The sequence below is a fragment of the Megalobrama amblycephala genome, linkage group LG9, assembly GCF_018812025.1.
Source record: "Megalobrama amblycephala isolate DHTTF-2021 linkage group LG9, ASM1881202v1, whole genome shotgun sequence".
Taxonomy (NCBI): Eukaryota; Metazoa; Chordata; class Actinopteri; order Cypriniformes; family Xenocyprididae; genus Megalobrama; species Megalobrama amblycephala.
This window is the reverse complement of record NC_063052.1, coordinates 32,796,281-32,821,471: the sequence shown is the minus strand read 5'-3', so window position 1 is coordinate 32,821,471 and position 25,191 is coordinate 32,796,281. Positions and strand designations below refer to the sequence as shown.

Sequence of the window (25,191 nt, the reverse complement as noted above, 5' to 3'; positions counted from 1 at the left end):
TGTTGTCTGTAATGCAAGAAGCATATAGGAAAATAAACTAGGCTGTATTCTATTCAGTTATGGGGTATAATACCTTACAATACTATACGATACTATGATAAACATGAAGCTTCTGCCCTTTCAGGGGATGCAAAAAAAAAAAAAAAAAAACGGAATCCTTCTTACCAAGGCCTAAACCAAATCAACCTAAAGACAGTGAAATATGAGATCCTGGAAGGATATAAATACAAAACGACTATACATCCATAAAATGCAATCATAATGTTCATGTTTTTCCTTGAGTTTAATATAAAAAGCTAATTCTCACCAGACCTAATCATGCAAACATAACAATATAACCAAAGAAGACGAAAAATCATTTTTCCTGTCCATTGTTATCACTGTTATCTGCCAAGACCTGGCCGTACTCGATCGATGACGGGAAGTTAAGGCGCTTCATCTGGAGCGAGGATAGTCGGGAATCTCAAAAAACAGGTAAACAAAATCACTGTCCGTGCATGAAAATACACAATCCGAAAATAATACACACGTACATAAAAATGCATGATCATAAAGACATAATGTGGCATCCATGTGAGGTTATTTATAAACAGGTAAATGTTGCCGTGCACATGCAGTGGCCTGCGCTTAAATGACCCTCGCGACGGGGCAGCACGGACCCCGCCGTCATGACAGAACAAACCCGAAAATACACCTCATATATCTGTTTATCAGCCCACGAGCTCTTTATTTATCAATCTATAAACACCAAAACCACAACTAAGGGACTAAATGTGACAAAAGCCCTTTAATGGTACCATAAGCGATTCAGTTTCGGTCCCCATATGTAGTTAGCCAGGTCAGATGCTGATTTTAGCCGTTCTCAGGCAATTGTGTGTGTCGTATATATACCAAATTGATCTCTGTAACGTGCTTAATGGTTCTTGAATCATTATCTCTCTTTATTGGCCGATATTGTGTTCATGCAATGTTTTTATTTCATATAAGAGGGCTTGTTTGGATTCTCTTGTTGATACCATAGCAGCTGTAGCGTGCTAAACAGGCTCTGTTACCTGTAAATAAACCATTGTTAAGCAAAAGGGAAAATGGGTGTCGGATCATAATATTACCATATATATGTTTAAAATATATTTTTATATATATCGCATAAGTGAATATGTCTTCCAGTTCAGCCATCAATGCTAAGTTTATACAGAACCATTACGTGGCTGTTAGCCAAAGCTAACAAAAGCCGTTCGATGTCATTTTGCTGTAGCGCGATGTATTTATATATATATATATAATGTAATGTGTATATATATTTTATTTTTGTCGAAGTAAAGAATGAGCTATTATTAAAACAACAGAATGCATGTGGCTTCACAATGCAGAAGGCATTGTCAATTTTACTTAATTGGTACCTCAGCACGAAACGGTTTCTATTAGGATTACAAATAGCTGGAATACTTGAAATGTTTAAATAAACTATGTTTGTGCAAAAATGACATTATGTTTGTGCAAAAATTACATTTTTATAAGTACCAAAATCACCTTATGAAACTGGATGACTTGCTATGAGATATTGTTTAAAAAATATAACACATTACCCCCTGCCTGCATGAAAGACACCAATAAATCACACTGTGATTTGTATGAACAGTATTAAATTTCCTTTTTAAATAGAAAATAATGTAAACACAGTACTTAATGGGATAGTTCACCCAAAATTTAATATTATGTAATCGTTCCAAACATGTGTGACCTTCTTCTGCGAAACGCAAAAGAAGATATTTTGAATAATGTTGGCAACCAAACTGTTTTGGTGACCATTGATTTCCATTATTTATATGTTCCACAGAAGAAAGAAAGTCATACAGGTTTGGAACGACATGAGGGTGAGTAAATGATGACAGAAACTTAATTTTTGATTATCTATCCATTTAATGCAATTCTTATCACAAACTATTTTTCAAACATTTTATTTGTGTTCTAGGATTGAGTCCACTGACCCGGCATGGGGGACATGAAAACCCCCGATTTCGATGACCTGTTGGCAGCGTTTGACATTCCTGACATTGATGCCAAAGAGGCTATCCAGTCTGCACCGGATGAGGTAGAGGGGCATCAAGGAGCAGGCGGAGGATCACTCATAAAGTCTGGTGATGCTTCGGTGGGTGGAAGTTCAGCCATAAGATCACCCAGCCCATCCTCGGATTCTCAGAGTGACCCTTCTATTGTTAGTGTGATTGTGAAGAACCGTGTTCGTCCTGAGCCCTTTGATGGTGGTGACAACTCAGTACCAGACCCACTCAACCATAATGGATTTGTGTCGTCTGGTGGGTCAGTACATATGTCGCAGGCCCGTTGCCAGCCGAATGGGGAGCAGTGGCCCATATGCAGCTCAAAGACTATTCCAGAGACCGCAGGATCTGTCCTTGGATCTTCCGGCAGTTCCAAACAGGGCAGTAACATCTTTAATAAACTGAAGCCTTTAATGGCACAAGGTGCTGGAGACTCTGTCGGAAGGGCCCGGAAAATGCAGCTTCTGCAACAGCAGCATATGCAGCAGGAGATGAACATAGAAGGTGCAGACAAGGCGAAAGCCCATGCAGTTCCTAGTGGGGCAAGTGGAGCAGCATCTCCTTTCTTTCCCCCACCTAAACCACTTCTTTCCACTCCCTCCACAGCTACATCCTCCTCACCGTCATCGTCCTCTCCTTCAGTTGGGTCCAGAGTTTCTGGGGCTGTGGCATCATCTCCGCTTGCTACATCTCTAACAGAGCCATTTAACGGAACACCACGTCTTAGTTCGTCTGCTTTCAGACGCGTAGATTCAGATGAAGAGGACTCAGATCCTGATTCTGGAGGATCTTTAGTCATCCACGAGAGTCCGGACTCGCCCACCCCTCCGAAACTGTCACGCAGGCTGAGGTCACCTCCAGAAAATTCACAATCTCCTTCTCTCCCTCCTTCGACGTCCATATCACCCAGCGCTTACCCCAAACCAGGTGACATCCCCTTGGCTTCACCTGCTTCACCTCGAGCTCAACAGAACTGGCTTTCTTCACCAGTCCAGACAGGAACCGGAAAGAGTATCCCCCAAGAGGAGCGAAACCCAGAGCATGTGATTGAAGAACGAGACTCGCCGGAGAGCCCTGAGCCTGAGATGCCCAAGTCCTCCATGCCAACGTCTGCAGTTACCAAAAGATCATGCAGCCCTGCGGTTGCATCTTCATCACCATCTGCTGCCCTTCGAGAACCCAAGGAAGAAGAAGAGGAGATGGAAGTAGACAAAGGATCTACAGAGAATGGAAAAGATGTGGCTAATGTGGATGGTAAAGACGGTGGAAAAAGGGATGGAGAAAAAATGGAGGTAGATACTGCGCAGTCCCTACCAGCAGACACTGGCTCAACACCAAGCACTGGTGGCAAAGCTGTAGCTGGCAGCAATGTTCCTTCCAGACCACTGAAAGTCCGCATCAAGACTATTAAGACATCTACAGGAGGCATCACCCGCACAGTTACCCGAGTAGCAGGTAAGGGAGGTGCTGCCAATGCAGGCAAAGATGCAGGTAAATCCCAAACGGGAAATAGAGCCACCCCTGCGAAAGGCGCCAGAAAAAATGACACCACTGCTGGTCAAGTGGTAAAAAGCTCAACCCTACCAGTATCCACTCTAGAAGCCAGTAGTGCCATGTTAGCAGCAGCCAGCAAGGTCCAAAACAAAATGACAGTGCAATCTGATAAAATGAAAGTTTCTGCCACAGCAGTAAGCATCACAAAAGCCACCACTTTACCAGTCGCACCAGCTGTCGGTGGAATAAGTGTGCGCCCTACAGTCGCTAAAACCGCCAATGGAGGTACTGTGCCGTGTAAACCTGCGTCTATCGTCAACAGCACCGGTGCTGTTATTTCCCGTAGCCAGTCCAGCCTGGTTGAGGCTTTCAACAAGATCCTGAATAGCAAGAACCTGCTGCCCAGCTATCGTCCGGACCTCTCGACCCCGCCACCCCCTGAATGGGGTCTTCCTATGCCTGCTGCTGGCTACCGATGCTTGGAGTGCGGAGATTCTTTTGCTTTGGAGCGCAGCCTGGCACGCCACTATGACCGGCGCTCTTTGAGAATAGAAGTGACATGCAATCACTGCGCAAAGCGGCTGGCTTTCTTCAATAAGTGCAGCCTGCTGCTACATGCTCGGGAACACAAGGAACGAGGCCTGGTCATGCAGTGCTCACATTTGGTTATGAGACCAGTTACAGTGGAGCAGATGATTGGCCAGCAAGATACTACTCCCATTGGTAAGTTATGAAAAAAACTGTAGTTTTTGTGAAGATTTGAACAGGACTTCTTCAGCTTAATATTGAACAGTAAATGTTCTTGTTCCTTTAGGTATGCTCTCTCCATCGCTGTCCTCTCCACCTCTGACATCCTCCAACACCCCAACAGGGACGACCACAATACCGTCCACTTCCAGTCCACTGAAGGATTCCCCCTCACCAGGCACGGCTTCAACCCAGCCCAGCCCTGCCCGCCGTGGACCCCAGAGTCCCCAAGCCCTGATGCCGCTGCCCTGCAAGAAAGGAGAGGCCCTGCAATATCACAACTTCAAGTGTCCTGAATGCCAAGCCCAATTTTCAAGCAAGGCTGAATTAGTGACCCATTTCCAGCAAATCAGAGCTACTCCTAACTCAGTAAGTTGGAAAATTGTAAACGCAATATTGTAAACAATGATTTTCTTTCTGGTGTGTCTGATTATTATTATTTTTTTTTTTTTTACATGCCCTACCAGCATTTCTATTTACTCCATCACAAAATTCTATTTTAATTTTAATTTTGTAAAATGTTTTGGTATCTGTCAGAAATACACACACACACTCATGTATATATATATATATATATATATATATATATATATATATAATTAATAAAATCTATATAATTTATATCAATTATTTAAAAAATAATGTAATTATATTATTTAAAATATACTATTTAAAATGTGTGTGTGTGTGTCTGTGTAATATATATAATTTTAAGTATAATTTTTTTAAGTAAATAACATATTTCTGACAGAATTAAAAGTGTGTGTGTGTGTGTGTGTGTGTGTGTGTGTGTGTGTGTGTGCGCGCTGTCAATCGATTAAAAAAAATTAACTAATCACATTTTTCTGTTATTGTGATTAATTTAATCTCCAAATTAATGTAGAAACAACATAAATAATTTAAAATATTTGTTTAATGGCATCTTTTTATGAATGAAGGTCAGTATCACCGGTTTCAATACCTCTACTGATGTCTCTATGAAATTGATTTTTTTTTTCTCAATTTTAGCTGTTAATTATAGCCATACATTCAACATTACAGTATAATTGAAAGCTATCAAAGATAAAAGATTAAACAATTACGTAATATTATTAACTATTAGAAAGATTTATGTACACGTTTGTTAGAAAATGAAGGTGTATGGTGCAATCAATACAGATTTGATTGATGTTTCTATCATTACAAGTCAGTTTTGTAATTTCGAAAAGCCTCATCTATGTTAGCCAACTTGGTGACTTATTTAAAACAACAGAATTCAGCAGACATGTTCAGTAAATCACATAAGACCAAAAAATAATCATTGCAACAAATTGTTGCATTAAGTGTGACTTTGTAAATTGTTGCATAAGAAATGTTATGCATTTAATGTTTATTTTTGATGAAATGTGCATTTACATAAGAATTTGTTTACGATCAATTTACACATTTATTCTACTCACGTTTCTTAAATCAGTGTATAAGCTAGAAAATTACTTTATTTACTAACTCCTTTATGTTGCCCCTGCTGTCTCTTTTTCAGACTTGTATGCTTTGCTCTCCCCCCATGATGCTCCCTAACTGGTGTAGTGTGTCGGCCCATCAGCGGATCCATAAGCACCGCGCACCCCATGTGTGCCCAGAGTGTGGTGGCACTGCCCGTCAGGCCACGTTTCAAACCCATCTGGAAGAGTCCTGCCTACACTTTGCCAGGCGCATCGGCTACAGGTTCCTGGCTTTCAATTTCCTATCCGTGTTTTATAATATTGCAGGCAGTTTCCTTTTGGGATTTCCTGCAAGGAAACAAGAAAATTGCCCACTTACACTTGCACATGCTCAAATATACTTCCTTTATTCCAGGTGCTCCAGTTGTCAAGTTGTGTTCGGAGGTTTGAATTCCATCAAGTCCCACATTCAGACAGCTCACTGTGAGGTGTTTCATAAGTGCCCCAATTGCCCGATGGCCTTCAAATCTGCGCAGAGTGCCCAGGGGCACATCACTTCCCAGCATCCCGCCCTCACAGCTGCACAGGCTAAGTAGGTTGAACACACAGCTTTTCATGATTAGCCATGGATGTGAAATATTTTGATGTTAAAAATAAATTCCTTAAACATATAAACTCTGATCCTCCTTCTATTCTTATACTCGTTCTACAGGATGATCTACAAGTGTGTCATGTGTGACACTGTGTTCACCCAGAAACCTTTGCTCTACATGCATTTTGACACTCACCTGGCCAAACAGAAAGTGCATGTGTTCAAATGTCCAGACTGCACTAAACTTTATGCCCAGAAAGGCTCCATGATGGAACACATCAAGGTAGATATATTAACAATAATAATTCAAATAATAAGTTTGTGATCTAGTTTATTATTATTGTTGTCATTAAACAAGGCATTCAAGGATATTAATTGATTTAAAGGGTTAGTTCACCCAAAAATGAAAATTGTCCCATCATTTACTCACCTTCAAGCCATCCTAGGTGTATATGACTTTCTTCTTCCAGTCAAACACAATCTGGAGTTATATTAAAAAATATTCTGGCTCTTCCGAGCTTTATAATGGGAGTAAATAGTAACCAATATTTTGAAGCCCAAAAAAGCACATCCATCCATCATAAAAGTAACCCATACTGCTCCAGGGGGTTAATAAAGGCCTTCTGATACGTTTTTGTAAAAAAGAATCCATATTTATAGACTATAATCACTAGCTTCCGGTAACATCTGTCTGCACGTCCACAGGAGAGTCGAGCTCTGAGTAAGCTTAGGTGAGAGTAGTGTTGTCACGATACCAAAATTTTGACTTCGATACGATACCCAAGTTAAATATCACGATACCGATACTTAAACGATACTATGGCAAAAAACTAAAACAGCAGGAAATAACATATGACAGAACTTCTTTCTTCACCAGTGTGCAGGCTGATAATTCTGGATTTGCGCTTCATTGCCATGAAGCTATGTAATTTTTTATGTTTATTATTTTCATGTTCAATAAAATTGTAAATTATTTGCTGTTATGCTTTTTTCCCATTTTTTTATACATGTAGGTGTTTTTGACAGTAAGATTATTGTAAATATTAGATTACTGTAAATAATTAGAGCAATGTTATTCAAGCATAAATTGGTTTAAAATAACCGTAGCCTATATACCTTCACATATTTATGTATTTTTAAATTAACTTTATTTTTGCAACCAAAAATCACTTATTAAAGTTACACTTAATAATACACCTTTTTGCGGAGGTCTGCTTGCAATTTGCTGGTATCACACTAACTTGTCGCTCTTTTAATTCTTTGTACAAATCGGGATGTTTGTCGGCAAGATGCTTTGCCAAGTTGGATGCGTTGGCTCCCTTCGCTTGCGTTATTTGTGGTGTCCGTGGGCTTGCATTGTAAGCAAAATAATGCCATATTTCACTTCGTGCATCTGCTTTCTCAACAATTTGTGCACGGTCCGCAAGAGCACCTGTATTTGCAACCCTACCTCTCGTTTCGTCACCATAAAAGCCGTTGCACAGTTGAGAGGAATAAACACGCACTCAATAATGTGCTTTAGAAGCAGCGCGCTGCACACACAGTGCCCCCTGCTGTCGCACATTTGGAAATATAGCTGGCACTCAAAGTACCGGTACTAATAAAACGAAGAACCGGACCGTTTTTAAAAGCAGGGTATCGCGATACCTTTCTATTACTGGTATATCATGCAACACTAGGTGAGAGTAGACGGCTAGTTGGGCTGGGCAACAGACTCAAGCTCCTCCATCTTTTCTCTTTAAAAATTCTTGATTTAGACTTCTAATTCGTGACTGGTGTTTTGTTTTGCTATATCCTCTGCACTTCCACGTTCGTCATGCGTATGTCATGCGTCAGGTCAAATTTCACTCTTCCGCCGGAATCGACTCGCGTACAGAAGCAATGATTCCAGTTTATAAAGTTTTTTAAATGTGGATATTTTTCTAACAAAACGCATTGCTTCACTTCAGAAGGCCTTTATTAACACCCTGGAGTCTTATGGATTACTTTTATGATGGATGGATGCACTTTTTTGGGCTTCAAAAAAGTTCCTATTATAGAAAGTCAAATACACCTAGGATGGCTTGAGGGTAAGTAAATTATTGGATAATTTTTATATATGGGTGAACTAACCCGTTAAGCTTTAAAAATTAATAAATTGTTATTTTGCCTTTTGTGTTACCCATTCTTTTCACTTCCTCTAAAGAATGTGGTGTCAGTAAAGGCATACAGTAAATCTCTTGGTTTGGCTTTTACAGAGTGATTTCTGTGTATCACCTTGTCTAAAGCTCATACCAAGTACAAAAGCCACCTCAGTGTGAATTGTCTTATTCTCCTGTCTGTCTCGCTCATGCTTTTGACCAGAGCTGTCTTTCAATATTTCCCTTTAGACTGCTCATAGAGGCCTGTCTGTCAAAGCAGAGACTCCGCCCACCACCTCATCTCCTGTCTCGGCTCCTGCCAACAACTCCACGTCTAAACCCAAACCAGCCGAAAACAATTCAGATGAGTTGAGCCAGGGACAGGGAGAGGAGGAAGAGGAGGGGGAAGAAGAGGAGGGAGAGCAGGAAGGGGAGGAGAGAGAAGAGGAAGAAGAGGATGAGAATGAGGAGGAAGAGCAGCCGAGTTCTCCAGAGAGCGGGAATATGGAGTGGAGGTGCAGGGAGTGCAAGAAACGCTTTGCAGAGAGAGAGGATTACATCGACCACATGAAGAATGACCACGGCACGGTTGGTACTCATATAAACATACACGAAGCAATCACAAAAAAACTCAAGCACAGAAGTTATTATACATATTTTATCTAAGAGATATATTTTATATTAAATGTGTGATTCTTTTATATACTATTGTGCTTGCATTTTCTTGTAATTGATGATATTTCTTTAAAAAATATATATTTATTTTATATTTGGGTCAATGATATGACGGGTCATTTTTTTTGTTCAAAGGCCTTAATAATAATAATAATAATAATAATAAACAAAAATATGACATCCAAAGTATGCAAAGTAGTACAACTAGATCTCTTTTATTAATTACAAAAAGTTTTAATTATATTTTGCTACATATAAATGTATTTTAAAGATTTTGAAGTGTCAAAAGGTCATTCGGTTTAACTGTCCAAAGGCCAATACAGCCAATTAATTTGTAATTAAAATATCTTAAAATGTAATAAATGTATATATTTTTTATTCTGGCATGATTTTATAACATCACATATCAACATAGTGCAAAATGGTATTAAAGGTGCCCTAGAATTGAAAATTGAACATGAAAATGACATACAGTGAGTCTCAAACACCATTGTTTCCTCCTTCTTATGTAAATTTGATTTTTGCAAAAGACCTCTGAAGAACAGGCAAATCTCAACATAACACCGACTGTGACGCAACAGTCAGGATCATTAATATGTACGCCCCCAAATTTGGCATATGCCAGCTCATGTTCAAGGCATTAGACAAGGGCAGCCACTTAACGTCTGGATCTGTGCACAGCCGAATCATCAGACGTTCTGCAGGTATTGTAAAGCAAGCAAAGACAATAGCGAAAAATGGCAGATGGAGCAATAATAACTGACATGATCCATGATAACATAATATTTTTAGTGATATTTGTAAATTGTCTTTATAAATGTTTCGTTAGCATGTTGCTAATGTACTGTTAAATGTGGTTAAAGTTACCATCGGTTATTACTGTATTCACGGAGACGTTATTTTCATTATTAAACACTTGCAGTCTGTATAATGCACAAACACAACTTCATTCTTTATAAATCTCTCCAACAGTGTGTAATGTTAGCTTTAGCCACGGAGTACAGCCTCAAACTGAGGATTATATTAGCTGTGTGAACTTTGTTTATGAAATGTATTATAGAGTTGCGAGCTTGGGGGCGGGGAGCGCGAGCATTTAAAGGGGCCACACGCTGAATCGGCGCATTTATAATTATACCCCAAAGTAGGCAGTTAAAAAACTGAATAAAAAAAATCTATGGGGTATTTTAAGCTGAAACTTCACAGACACATTCAGGGGATACCTTAGACTTATATTACATCTTGTGAAAAAGCATTCTATGGCACCTTTAAAATTATGTGTAGAAGATGTTGCTTTGTTATTAGAAAGAATGTCTGGAAAAAAGAATTTAATTGATGTCATTCGGAGTAACCAATATAAAGGGACCATTCTTGATCAAATCATGCGGTCAATATCATGTGACAGGATGTGACATCATTTAGACACCTGCAAAGGACCACACGGTCATGAAGCAAAGTAACTAACTCTCTTAGCTATTTGAATATTTAACTATTTCACTTGCTCATATACATGTCCTGAAATATCAGGTCATTCGGTACAACCGCTATAAAACATGGAAAATGTTGTAATATTTTAAAAACTTGTACTAAATAGAAAATGTTTGATTTTCCTTTCGCTAACTAGCTAGATGGCTAGATTTCAGCCTATTAGCATTGTTTGAAAATATTGTCATTTGCTATGACCAAAAGTGTCATTCGGTAAAACCAAAATTGTGGTTAATCCGAATGACTTTTTTGGTGACAAATTTTGACCATTTGTGTAAAACTTAATAAAACTTCAAAATCAATTATATCCTAATTATGTTTTTTTACACTTTTAAAAAAACAATGACCCATATCCAAAACTTGATAAGATGTGTTTTTTTAATTTATTTGTCATTTTACTTAAAATAAAAAAGTTAATTCTTCACATTTGTTTTGTGCCTGTTTTTAATTTTTTTTATTTCTTCCTCTAGTTAATGAAGAAGTTCCCCTGCAGATTGTGTGAGCGTTCGTTCAGTTCAGCCAACAGCCTTCGTCGACATGTCAGAATAATACACGAGGGCGTCAAGAGAGTCTTCCACTGCCCGTGAGTCAAATATTCATCAACCACCAATTTATTTGAATCTTTTCCTTTCTAAAATGATTCTTTATTTCATTATTTATCTCTTCTAATTCTGTATATGTTGTTCTCTTCAGACACTGCTCAGAGGGCAAGCGTACATTCAGTAGTCGTCTGATTTTAGAGAAGCACATTCGGGTCAGACATGGCATTAGAGCGCGACAGACAACAGACAGACCGGTCAGTTTAAACACTCTACCTCTTTACAGTTTGCTATATTTAATAGTCCACATATTAATTTTAATTTCCTCTCTCAGAGCGCTCCAAACACCAGAAAGCGTTCACTTCCAGGTGACGGGGCGGGCAGTTCATCTGAGCTTGACAATGAGGGCGGAGCTCCAGCTGCAGGGGGCGGCGCCGACACGGATGACGTCACGGGGGAGGACGCCTCGGGTCCAGCGAAGAGAACTCGAGCGTCTGAAAACCGACCGGCCGATCAAGAGGAAGACGACGGCACGTTCCGTTGCACACCTTGCGGCTTCACCACCCAGGATTGGGATGAGTTTCAGCGGCACATTCCCGTCCACTGTGACGCGGAGAACGCGTCTCAGCAGTGCCTGCAATGCGGAGCCTGCTTCGCCTCGGCCGGCTCTCTCAGCCGACACAAATTCATCACGCACCGCTTGCGCCAAGGTCAGCATGATGGTCGTGGTGGAAACGCATCACCTGGCGCATCTCCACAGGACGGATCGCCGTCCTCACCTAAAGCGGGCGAGGAGGGGGAGGGAGGGGTGAGCTGCAGGGTGTGCGGCCGGCGCTTCGACAAAACCTCGGACCTTAACACACACTTCCGCACGCATGGCATGGCCTTCATAACGGCACACAGGACCGACAAGCCCTAGTAGAAGGAGTGAGATGGGAAAAAGCAAAGAAAGGAAAAGCCATTGCAAAACAGGACACTGCTTTGAACTAGCCAATAAGACGAGTTTAAAATGAATACATATAATTTGGAAAATTTAACCTGTCGTTATAATTGTAATGTGATCTGTCTTCCGAAATACAAAGATATTAAAGCTATTTCCCCCTTTCCTCCAATCGATCCCTGTTTGTAACATCCTCAGCCTTTTAAATAAATTTACGCAAGGTCAAATTGTATCAGACAGGCATTGTATTGCTCAAAAACTACTTTACATCTAGAGCAATTCGGTGTTTGCTGAGCTGAGCGTCAATCCACAAAAGCATTAAAGCAAAAAGGGTGCTAGTGAAGGTTTTTTTTAACAAATAAAGGAAAACACTGACTTTTAAATGTAACAATATTGTACAGACATTGTAGTACTGATATTTATTTATATTGAAGCATTCATCAGTCTTTTGATAATCATTGAGAATGAAAAAGTTTCATTTGTGCAAGGAGAACAGACATATATATGAGGTCAAAAATGGATTGTAAAGTTTAATAGTCAAAAAAGGTCAATATAAGTAAACATGGATACATTTCAATCACAGATACACTTGAGCACATTTTATGTGTGTATAAATGCAGTACATCAGTTTGAAATGGTTGTTGCATTTGGAAATGTGAATAAGTTCGGTCTTTGTATTTTTTTTTCTTTAGCTGAAAGGCGAAATTGAAATACTACTAGTGAAAGTTTGTGTTTGGGACCTGATGTAATTTTTACGACTTCATCTGATTGAAATATCGACACTGAGTTTGAAGGATTGCTTGTGTGTTTTATGGCAAATTATGTACAAATATGAATGTTGTTTGTGTATTTTTTTCTTTGATAAGAGTTTTTTCTATCAGAAAGTTCTGTGCTTGTCAAAACCACATTTCTTAAAAATAATATTGTGATCGTGTGAATCATCTGTGTGAGTGTGACTTTCTATCCCTCCAGTAATAGATGTATACGTCCCATACATAGACAGTCTATAGACAGCCATCTTATTCTGTGATGACCTGCCTGTTTCACTGCCGTACATCTGTGTCAGTTCTCTTTCTAAATAAAACAGTAAATTGGTACGGTACAGATCATGGTGTGCTTAATGATTTATGTCCCAGTGCATGCTGGGAACACTAATAATATGCACAGTTTAATATCAAAATTAGCTAAATCATTGAATGCAATGCAATTACTGAGTTTTATACATATAAAACTAAATTGATGTCTATGTGCATACATTTTTTAGGTAGAAAATGTATAGATAGAACTTTATTGTAAGGTCTCATTGTGCATTGAGAAATATATTTCCAAGAATATATGATTCCCAGTATTTATATGTTAGTTCACAGTGCATTAATGTTAGTTAATTGTTAAAATGATTAATCTTAACCTAAATAAAACAAAATATTATTGTAAAGTTTTACTGCTTCATTGGAGTAAACAAAACAAAAGATAAAGTACTCTGCTGCACCACAATTCAACAGTAGATATTGTATAGATATTGTGCTACATTGTCTTAAATAGTAAAGTTTTTAGACATCAGTGAGCCTTACAAAGTCATTGTTGATATATTTGATTATAAACCTACAAAAAAATCCTAAATTACAAGACATGATGTAGAAGACCCCAATAAGGTCATGTGGTTCATAAAACTTTTCCAGACATTATTGTGATAACAATTGTGCTTCAAAAGAAGTTAAAGAATTAAATATATTTAATATATAAATAATAACAATTCAGATTCCATCATGTGTTTGACAGATTATTTTCACTTTAGCTTAAGTCTGCTGAGGTTATGGAAAAGATCCTGTCCTTGCCCATTTCTTGATACACACCCTCTAACTCCACAGTTTTCTGGACCATAGCTGTCGGGCCTTCAGGATCCATTGGCTTTGAGTCTGGATGATGTACTCCGATCAGCAGCTCATACAGTAACGAACCCAGAAGAGCACCTACACACGTTACAATCAGTGGTACCCACCACCATCCATGTCCAGCCCTGACAAGAAAGACGTCTTAATATTACTTTTATCCAGCAAAGATAACTGATCAAAGACATTTTTAATGTTACAAAAGATTACTATTTAGAATAAATACAAAGTTCTATCAAGAAACTCTAGGTGGCAGAGGCTGTCAGGCCCTTAACTCAATCTGCTTGCAATCACATTGTTCTCTAAAGGGCACAGCTGATTGGTTCCTGCTGTATCAGTAGCCGAAAAGCTTGCTGCTCAACCGTCAAATACTTGTTCAGCTTCTACTATAGCAGGTTGCAGCATACTTTCAGAAAACCTCCACCTTCCCTGGCCCTGCGTGTGTATGTGTGTTAAACTGACCTGAACACCTCGTCTCCCCAGCCTGCAATGTAAGAGAAGAGTCTTGGTCCGAAGTCTCGTGCCGGGTTGATGGCATATCCGCTGTTAGATCCCATCGAAATGCCGATCACCAGGACAACTGCTCCTACCAGGACAGGCTCCAGACCAGGAGGTGCTGGTGTGTTATGAGGGTCTCCCAATGCAAGAACACATGCTAGCAGAGCGGCTGTGCCAATTATCTGCAGGACAAGCTCAAGTTAATGCTATGACTGTCTACACAGCTCACTTCTCAGTTTTTTTAATGACATATTTTGTAAAGGAAACTAACATGCACCAGCTTCTCAAGCAGAGTAGGTGTTACTTGCAGAAAATGTCATAAAAAAACTACACTCAACAAGTCACCACACTCTTAAAAATAAAGGTTCAAAAAGGGGGTTTTCGCAGCAATGCCATAAAACAGGGGTGTCCAATCCTGCTCCTGGATGGCCACTGGTTGGAGCTAAGAGTTTAGCTCCAACCTTAATTAAAGCTCCAAGCGGCGATGAAAGGGCCCTCGCACCCGGGCTCACCGCCACCCGTTGGCATCAGGAAAACAGTGAACAGTGGGCGACATGCATGTAAGCAAGTGAATACAGGAAAATTATGGCCAAGTCATTTCAAAGTGCCACACTTCCTGCTGCCAACAGGTGGCGCTTTGACTGTAACTGAATATTGCTATGTAGATGTGTTCAAGCCAGGACTATTATCACACATGTGAAGTTTGGAGCAGATTGGACATTGTATGCCTGAGTTACTACAACTTCCTACAACGTGAGGAAATGGCAAAAACTGCCAAAATTTTGCAGAGAAAATTCAAAATATCTCACTTCCTGTTGGGTTTATAGATTTTGCACCTATGGACTTTTTTGTAGGTATTGGGCTGTTTGGGCTGACTGAATTTCATAACTGTACATGAAATGTAGCGTGAAGGGTGCTTAATTGAAATTTTGTAGGTGGCGCTATTGAGCCATTTTGCCACACCTAATTCTGAAACCCATATCAGATGTAAATTTTCACCACTTCTGACGCGTGTACAAAGTTTCATGAGTTTTCGAGCATGTTTAGGCCCTCAGAAAGCCAATCAAGTTCTTACTATAGGCTAGGAACTTCTAGGCAGGTGTGTTGGTCTGAAGTCGTTGGTCCAAAGACTGGATATAACCATTCCAATATGTCACACTGCTTACATATATATAAATATATATATATATATATAGAAGCCCATAGAAACAGATGCTAGTGAGGCATCTATATATCAATAGGTACGTCCCAATTCGCATACGTATGCACTATTCTATGCCGTTTAGTAGTATAGATAGACATGTTGGAGCTAAACTATGCAGGACAGTGGCCCTCCAGGACAGAGTTTGGACACCCCTGCCATAGAAGAACTATTCTGGGTTTCCCAGAGAACCTTTCAGTGAACAGTAAAAGAACTAGGCTATAAAGAATCTTTTGTGCAATGAAAAGTTCCATGAATGCTAAGGGTTCTTCATGGAATCATCAATGCCAACAAAGAGCCTTTATGTTTAAGAGTGCACTTCACTTCTGGGAATAGAAATCTCAACAATGGTATCACACATTCACAAGTGATATTACATACAATTCTGGACTTTTAAGTAACAAAGAACACACTTGCAAAACCCATTTCACTTCAGAGTATTTGGACCCAAACCTTGTCAGAACTCAAGTCAATTGCGATGCTGGAATACCGTCACCACCACAATAGCTTTTAACAGAAACGGAATTCCATGAACTGAGCTGAACAGAGCTTTTTTTTTCCTGATTCAGCCAAACAGAGGTCAGGGTGATCGTGGTGTCGTGACCCCTGAGGACATTTATCTACTCAAACTACTTCAAACGTACAATCATCCTTTAAAAGGTGTACAGAAATGCATTACTAAGTGTTCTGGTAATATTTACTGACATTGGAACTTATTATCTCTATTGATGTTAAACTCCCATGGACTGAAATCTCAGGATATCAGTAATAATTAGCAGTGTCATTATCATGGGCATGTAATTGTGTGTGAATAAAGGATTAGCTAATTACAAAAACTCTTACAAATAGTTGTGAATATCTCACACCTCTTATGAATTCTTGTGTCTTACATATAGCTTTGAATAGTTAAATACAAAGGTCTAACTAAATCATTGACAAGGCCAGATATCTCCAAGAGGATGGACCTTGGTGAAATATTGTGGACCTCTACTCTGTCTCCTTTCAAATGTTATTATACAAGTGAAATTTGAATATGAAGTTGATATTCTTTAGCTTGTTTGAAGGAACATTTGCTTATTTTATGCAGTTTCACACAGTGTCTGACCCCATAGATATGTATATGTAGATGCCACATTCAACCACTCCAGACACATCAATACATCTGCCATCTTGGAACAGCTATCTGTTCACTTACTAACAAATTGATGAATTTTTATAGAAAATGCCACTGAATTGTGCAGCCTATGGCAGTAAAAACCACTGAGTCGTAAATTCCAGATGTAATGAGATAACCTTTCAGAGGTGAGAATGTGCTGGTTTGTGTTTTTATGTATAACTCAATGTGCAGAATCATCATATTAATGATCTAAAAAATGCTCATCTCCTAATGTCTTTTCCAGATATAGATATTCATACATGTGAATAACTGGGATGCAGATGCACAGATGTCAACTTGCTTTCGAGTGTTCATGGACCAGATTTGACTGTTCCAATATGGCGGATGACTTGCATATAACAGCCCATAGAAACAGACTAATGAGGCATCTATGTATATATATCAACAGGTGCATCCCAATTCGCATACTTATGCAGATGATGCTCTTCATTAACCAGAAAAACAAAGTGTGCATTGTTGGACACTTCATGCCATAGATATGTATACGTAGATTCCACATTCGATCGCTCAAGACATGGGATATGGGATAAGAAATGGGATAACCTTTCACAGGTGAGAATGTGTTGGTTTGTGTTTTAATAGGTTATGTTTTTGTTATTAACAATAAATGTTATTAACTTAATATTAAAGGTTTTTATACTATGGTAACTTTTTAATGTCATGGTAGCCGATGCCTTCGTCTTGTTGTATTGTGTTAGTTTAGCAAAATCATCTGCTGAAATCTATTGCAGATATAGATATTCATACATGCATCTAACTACGGTTGCAGACGCTCAGTCAACATGCTCTCGCGTGTTCACGGACCGGGTTTGACCGTTCCAATTCGGTGGACGGCTTACGTATAGCAGCCCATAGAAACAGCCACTAATGACGCATCTATGTTTATATATCCATGCTTCATGCACTCAATTGTCACAGCTTTAATTATGTAGCGGATGGGGAGGGGCTTCAGACTCTGATATTGAATGACAAAATAGCCTTGTAAAATTCATACAATACATGGTTGCATAGTGTATAAGTATATATGAGTATATAAAAGTGTATAAATGCATAGTGTATAGGGCATCATTTGGAATGCAACATGTCTGAAACGGTTTGATCAAGGATTCAGTGTCTTTTCATGAGCCTACTCTGCTCTGATTGGTCAGATGGACCAGTCTGTTGTGAATTGGTCTACTGCTTACAGTGCGGGTCGTATACAAAACACCCATTACCATCTGAATTTCAGCTCTTCCTCAGAGCTTAATATACACTGATACGAACAGTAACAACAGAGTCTGTTTTACTGTATCAATTCAAGCCTGAGTCTTTGTGTATTTGGGGCAAAGTGTATTTGCTTTAGCAGCGCAGAAAACAGCGTCTTCTTGACATATCTACAACACAAACCAAACTCTTCCTCAGCTACGACTACAGTGTTTGAGGGCGGGTCAAAGTAGACATTGTTTGAGGGTAGCCAATGGTAGGTTCGTAGGTTCGTGAATAATGATGACTCGTTTTAGGCAATTCCAAATCACTTCTTTCTTTTGGGAGACAATAACTCCATTTGTCGTGCACTTTGATCTTTAAAAATTTGCAGTACTTTAAGTCTTTTTCATTGCAAACATTTTCCTGTTTCATATGTTACTGACCTGGTCTACCACTCCCCCCCATAGACTCAAGTAGTCTGCTGGGTAAGTTGAGAAGATGCCAGCTGTGGCAGTGGCACCACTAACTGTCAGATGCCCTCCAGTGTAATCCATTATGGCATCTGAACAAAATACATATGAATAAGTGTCTTCATTTGGATGTACTTTCTATACTGTATTTTTAGAGATTAGGGACCAAGATCCACTCACCATAGTACTGAAGAGCAACAGTTGCTGCAGCCAGAAATGCACCTAATAGCTGCGAGCACACATAGAAAGGAAGACGAGTCCAGGAAAACCTGCCCAGGACACACAGGCTGAGAGAAACAGCAGGATTCAGGTGAGCTCCTTAAACAGATGAAAAATATTTTAATTTACATGGATATACTTACTATACACAGTTACACTGGAGAGTTTATACCTGATACCCCCTTTGCAATATAGATTCCAAATGTGGTGCCCAATGCAAATCCAAGGTTGATTGACAGGTAATCGCCCTTAGTGTTTTGAGAGGTCGTCACCTGGGCAACTGAGCCACACCCAAAAAGCTGAAGCGTAGAGAGAGTGAAGTCAAGAATTTTTAAAGAAATAATCTGGTGTGAATGTCAGCATGATGTTGTATGCTTTATGGCACAATGAGATTGTTGTGTGTTATGGTAACTGCAGTTCCTGAGAAGCAGCAAAAGATTATTAAGTAGTTCAAAGTCTTCAAAGTTTGACCTCTAGAATATTGCTGAAAACTGAATAGATGTAATGTGCACAAGGCAGTACATTTTAATAGGATATTATAAAGATAAAAAAATTGTTTTATACATTTTATAAGTGCTTTACCATTTACATTTGATGGTAAACATGTATATATACAGTGGGTATGGAAAGTATTCAGACCCCCTTAAATTTTTTACTCTTTGTTATATTGCAGCCATTTGCTAAAATCATTTAAGTTCATTTTTTTTCCTCATTAATGTACACACAGCACCCCATATTGACAGAAATACACAGAATTGTTGACATTTTTGCAGATTTATTAAAAATGAAAAACTGAAATATCACATGGTCCTAAGTATTCAGACCCTTTGCTGTGACACTCGTATATTTAACTCAGGTGCTGTCCATTTCTTCTGATCATCCTTGAGATGGTTCTACACCTTCATTTGAGTCCAGCTGTGTTTGATTATACTGATTGGACTTGATTAGGAAAGCCACACACCTGTCTATATAAGACCTTACAGCTCACAGTGCATGTCAGAGCAAATGAGAATCACGAGGTCAAAGGAACTGCCTAAAGATCTCAGAGACAGAATTGTGGCAAGGCACAGATCTGGCCAAGGTTGCAAAAAAATTTCAGCTGCACTTAAGGTTCCTAAGAGCACAATGGCCTCCATAATCCTTAAATGGAAGACGTGTAGCAAATTAGCTCAAAATAAATATGAATAATTAATCATAACTAGTTATAATTAATTATTAATATTTGAATCAGTTAATAAAATTAACTTAATGTAATAAAATTAATATTACAATCAATTAACCTGTTGTCCAATAAACACACAGTGTTAATTGTTTATAAATTCTATGTTCATGTTCATTTCCAGGTTATGGGAAATAACAATCTTATTCTACTAAAAGCCTGTAGTCAGGATCGACATGAATAGGGACTCCAGTATATGAGCGCAAAACACAGACAACCTTACGTGTGACATGAACAAGACTTTATTAACTAGACTAAACACTTAACTACTCTAACATTCACACACATGCATGCATACAGTTTACCAAGAGAGAGAGAGAGCTAAAGCAGAGTACAGGAAGCAAGAGGTTACAGCATTGTTTGACACTCAGCAGATCAACAGCCTTGAGCAAACCATCAGTTTAGTTTTAACAGGCCCTTCTTTAAAAGGGGTAAGGATACTCAATGTATCCGATAATGAGACTAAGTTTGATATTTATATATCTCTCCAAGTTGAATTAAAACTGTCCTGATGCAATTTGTGGAGGCTTCCGTTGAATCTTTGCTGATATTGTCTTGACGAAAGAGAACCAGTTGGATTCAGAGGATCTTTGGTGAATGGAAGGTCTAGGCCGAGGCCTGGCACAAGCTTGGGGTTCCTTAGAAGCTTCTAGCTTCTTAAAGCGTCATCTTGACGTCAGCATTTGTCAGTAAAAGAAAAGAAGGGGAGGAAGAGCAGGAAGAGAAGAGGGTTTGATCTTGTGATCAGTGAATATAAGGGGTGAAGATGTCACACCCTCTTGAGGTGCCTGAGCCAATAAGGAGTTTCCCTTTCAGAGGGAAGTTTTACGAGTCTTTGTTCTGTAGCAAGATATTAGCATAAGACACTGGATTGGATGAATGAGAGAATAACCTTCTAGATTCTTATAATACTAACATGTCACAGAGTTAGTAACATGTTACATAAATTACCAAATAGGAAATGAAAGTTGGAGTCCGTAGATACCAAACATGCTGCCAATGTGATCTCAGTTAACTATACATTTGCAACTATGGAACATTAATGCCAAAATAGTTCAAAAGAAAGAATTAATACATAGAATAAAGCCTATAAAAGGAAAGTCATGAGATGGGAAAATTGGATACGTGTTTATACATTTCCCAAGTGGTTATATAGAAAATACATAGGATTAAGAGAGTTTATTTGTCCTTCTCAGGAAGAATGAGTCACTAGTCTCTACAGCATTCTTCCGGATCATAAAAGTACCATATCTGTAACAGGATACCTAGGTTGGCCTGTGTGCTAGCTACATTTGGGATGCTGGTTGCAGTTTTAGGGGGATGGGTTCAGAGAACTTTGATAGTGAGAGTGAGTTTATGGGTAATTCATTAAATACAATGAATAATTGTGTGGCTGATTGGTCCAGACGCTACAGACGTTTGGGGCGAACAGAACCCTTCCTAGAGCTGGCTGTCTGGCCAAACTGAGCTATCGGGGGAGAAGAGCCTTGATGAGAGAGGTAAAGAAGAACCCAAAGATCACTGTGGCTGAGCTCCAGAGATGCAGTCGGGAGATGGGAGAAAGTTGTAGAAAGTCAACCATCACTGCAGCCCTCCACCAGTCGGGGCTTTATGGCAGAGTGGCCAGACGGAAGCCTCTCCTCAGTGCAAGACACATGAAAGCCCGCATGGAGTTTGCCAAGATGGTGAGAAATAAGATTCTCTGGTCTGATGAGACCAAGATAGAACTTTTTGGCCTTTATTCTAAGCGGTATGTGTGGAGAAAACTAGGCACTGCTCATCACCTGTCCAATACAGTCCCAACAGTGAAGCATGGTGGTGGCAGCATCATGTTGTGGGGGTGTTTTTCAGCTGCAGGGACAGGACGACTGGTTGCAATCGAGGGAAAGATGAATGCGGCCAAGTACAGGGATATCCTGGACGAAAACCTTCTCCAGAGTGCTCAGGACCTCAGACTGGGCCGAAGGTTTACCTTCCAACAAGACAATGACCCTAAGCACACAGCTAAAATAACGAAGGAGTGGCTTCACAACAACTCCGTGACTGTTCTTGAATGGCCCAGCCAGAGCCCTGACTTAAACCCAATTAAGCATCTCTGGAGAGACCTAAAAATGGCTGTCCACCAACGTTTACCATCCAACCTGACAGAACTGGAGAGGATCTGCAAGAGGAATGGCAGAGGATCCCCAAATCTAGGTGTGAAAAACTTGTTGCATCTTTCCCAAAAAGACTCATGGCTGTATTAGATCAAAAGGGTACTTCTACTAAATATTGAGCAAAGGGTCTGAATACTTAGGACCATGTGATATTTCAGTTTTTTAATAAATCTGCAAAAATGTCAACAATTCTGTGTTTTTCTGTCAATATGGGGTGCTGTGTGTACATTAATGTGGAAAAAAAATGAACTTAAATTTTATCAAATGGCTGCAATATAACAAAGAGTGAAAAATGTAAGGGGTCTGAATACTTTCCATACCCACTGTACATTAAGAGAAATAACACTTTACAATAAGATTCCTTTTGTTACATTAGTAAACTATATTTGCTAACAAGAACTAACAAGGAAAAATATTCTAAAGAATTTATTAACCTTAGTTCATATTAATTTCAAAATTTACTAATGCATTATTAAAATCAAACGTTTGTATCTGTTAATATTATTTAAGGGATCTGAACTAACATGAACTAACAATTGTATTTTTGTTAATTAATGTTAACAAATAATATTAATAAATAATGTAGCAAATGAATTGCTCATTGTTAATGTTAACTAACGTCAACTAATGGAGCCTTACTGTAAAGTGTTACCAAAAAAAGATACAAAATTTGGTGTAGAAACTTGAGATTGCTTGTAAATTTTCACAAATAATTATGAAAGCAATGGCAAGTAACACTGAATTAACATGCAATTTTAAAGACAGAAATAGTATTTTCTTGTAAAATGTACTCCAATAATCTGTTTTATTTACAACAAAAGTGTTGGCCTCATTTTGAGACCTCAGATATGAAAATTACAGACTTACTATCAAAACATAGACTCCGAAAAATTCAGCCAGACATTCTCTGGCCAAGCTGCTCTTGATTCGGCATCTCCTCAGCAGACGATCCATTATTTCAGCCTTCTTTACTTTCTGCTTTTTTCTGTTCGTTTACAATAGGAGTAAAAGTAGGTCAGGAGATTCGGGACTCCAGACAGATGATTCTCAGGACTCCATTGAGAAGATCTCTAATGAAAAGACCCAGTCAACACATTGGAGAACGTATGGTCTTCCGATTAGATAATTATCACACCACATAGGTAAACTCAGACTATCTGTAGTGGTTAAAGTGTGTTATACGTGTGCGTCTGGGGAAGGAATGACAATTACATGCAGTACATTGCCCTTTTGTGTAATAAAACAATGAGTAGTTTATTGTTAACTTTTATCTGTGTTGCACTGCTGGCATTTTCAAGACTCATATAAATGCATAAATCATCTACTATTCATATTTAAATCAAAGGAAAAAGTTCTATCCTTTGCCAATTAATGCAAAATACCTTATAGACTATACAGGTGCTGGTCATATAATTAGAATATCGTGAAAAAGTTAATTTTTTTATTGGAAATTATTTTTAAAAATGAAACTTTCATATATTCTAGATTCCCTACATGTAAAGTAAAACATTTCAAAAGTTTTTTTTTTTTTAATTTTGATGATTAGAGCGTACAGCTCATGAAAGTCCAAAATACAGTATCTCAAAATATTAGAATATTTCCTAAGATCAATCAAAAAATGGATTTTCAAAACAGAAAAGTTCAAGTTCTTTAAAGTATGTTCATTTGTATACTCAATACTTGGTCGGCAGCACATATTATAGCAAATGACTTGCTCCTAGCACAAATTACAGCATCAGTGAAGTGTGGCATGGAAGTGATCAGCCTGTGGCACTGCTGAGGCACTATTGAGCCTTCAGATCATCTGTATATTGTTGGATCGACTGTTTCTCATCTTTCTCTTGAAAATATCCCATAGATTCAGGGGTCTGGCATGTTGGCTGGCCAATAAAACACAGTAATATCATGGTCAGCAAACCACTTGGAAGTGGTTTTTGCACTGTGGGCAGGTGCTAAAGTCCTGCTGGAAAAGGAAATCAGCATCTCCATAAAGCTTGTCAGCAGATGGAAGCATAAAGTGCTCCAAAATCTCCTGGAAGATGGCTGCATTGACTTTGCACTTGATAAAACACAATGGACCAACACCAGCAGACGTCACGGCCCCCCAAATCATTACTGACTTCAGAAACTTCACACTAGACTTCAAGCAGCTTGGATTCTGTGCCTCTCCAGTCTTCCTTCAGACTCTGGGACCATGATTTCAACATGAAATGCAAAATTTACTTTTATCTGAAAAGAGGACTTTCGACCACTGTTCACTGTCCAGTTCTTTTTCTCCTTAGCCCAGGTAAGAAGCTTCTGACGTTGTTTCTGTTTCAGAAGTGGCTTGGTAGTCCTTTTCCTGAAGATGTCTGAGTGTGGTGACTCTTGATGCGCTGACTCTGGCTTCATTTGACTCATTGTGAAGCTCTCCCAAGTGACTGAATCGGCTTTACTTGACAGTATTCTCAAGCTTGCGGTCATCCCTGTTGCTTGTGCACCTTTGCCTACCCAATTTCTTCCTTCTAGTCAACTTTGCATTTAATATGCTTTGATACATCACTCTGTAAACAGCCACCACATTCAGTAATGACCATCTGTGACTTACTCTCTTTGTGGAGGGTGTCAATGATTGTCTCCTGGACCATTGCCAAGTCAGCAGTCTTCTCCATTAGTGTGGTTTCAAAGAACAAGAGATACCCGGAATTTATACTGTAGGGATGGTCATTTAATGAAACACAAATGTAAATATTCTAATATTTTGAGATACTGGATTTTGGACTTTCATTAGCTGTACACTCTAATCAACAAATTTTCAAAAAAAAAAAAAAAACTTTTGAAATGTTTTACTTTACATGTAGGGAATCTAGTATAAATGAAAGTTTCATTTTTTTAAAATAATTTACAATAAAAAAATGAACTTTTTCACGATATCCTAATTATATGACCAGCACCTGTATATAGAGTAAAACAGAAAATGCTTTGTTTTCAACTGAAGCATTTATCCATTAAACAATATCTTAAGAAAGACAACCATTTTTAGCATTCATAAGCACATAAAATTTTTTATCTAATATGTATATTTTACCATTTAATTAAATGATACATAAGCACATAAACATTTTTAT

The 25,191-nt window shown here is 38.7% G+C and overlaps 2 protein-coding genes and 1 non-coding gene across 4 annotated transcripts; 2 read left to right on the top strand and 1 right to left on the bottom strand.

The window, feature by feature from the left end:
* Positions 1-328: 328 nt before the first annotated feature.
* On the top strand, positions 329-13,172 carry znf687b (zinc finger protein 687b). Of its 2 annotated transcripts, XM_048202954.1 has the most exons (11): positions 362-474; positions 1,838-1,874; positions 1,973-4,277; positions 4,369-4,670; positions 5,821-6,005; positions 6,138-6,314; positions 6,435-6,597; positions 8,684-9,022; positions 11,062-11,174; positions 11,285-11,387; positions 11,465-13,172. In XM_048202954.1, the coding sequence occupies exons 3-11, from the start codon at positions 1,994-1,996 to the stop codon at positions 12,047-12,049; spliced, it is 4,251 nt and encodes a 1,416-aa protein (XP_048058911.1). In that variant the 5' UTR covers positions 362-474; positions 1,838-1,874; positions 1,973-1,993; the 3' UTR covers positions 12,050-13,172. The 2 variants fall into 2 exon arrangements, with proteins under 2 accessions (XP_048058913.1, XP_048058911.1); XM_048202956.1 differs by lacking the exon at positions 1,838-1,874 and having other exon boundaries at positions 329-474.
* On the top strand, positions 8,461-8,599 carry LOC125276328. The gene has a single exon (XR_007186647.1). It is a non-coding gene; the product is annotated as a small nucleolar RNA SNORA13 (small nucleolar RNA).
* A 144-nt stretch (positions 13,173-13,316) lies between the features above and the next one.
* aqp10b (aquaporin 10b) lies at positions 13,317-23,453 on the bottom strand. Its single transcript, XM_048202959.1, has 6 exons — positions 22,952-23,453; positions 18,882-19,008; positions 18,671-18,808; positions 18,464-18,582; positions 14,422-14,639; positions 13,317-14,087 (listed from the first exon to the last, which is right to left on the bottom strand). The coding sequence occupies exons 1-6, from the start codon at positions 23,036-23,038 to the stop codon at positions 13,862-13,864; spliced, it is 915 nt and encodes a 304-aa protein (XP_048058916.1). The 5' UTR covers positions 23,039-23,453; the 3' UTR covers positions 13,317-13,861.
* Positions 23,454-25,191: the final 1,738 nt, after the last annotated feature.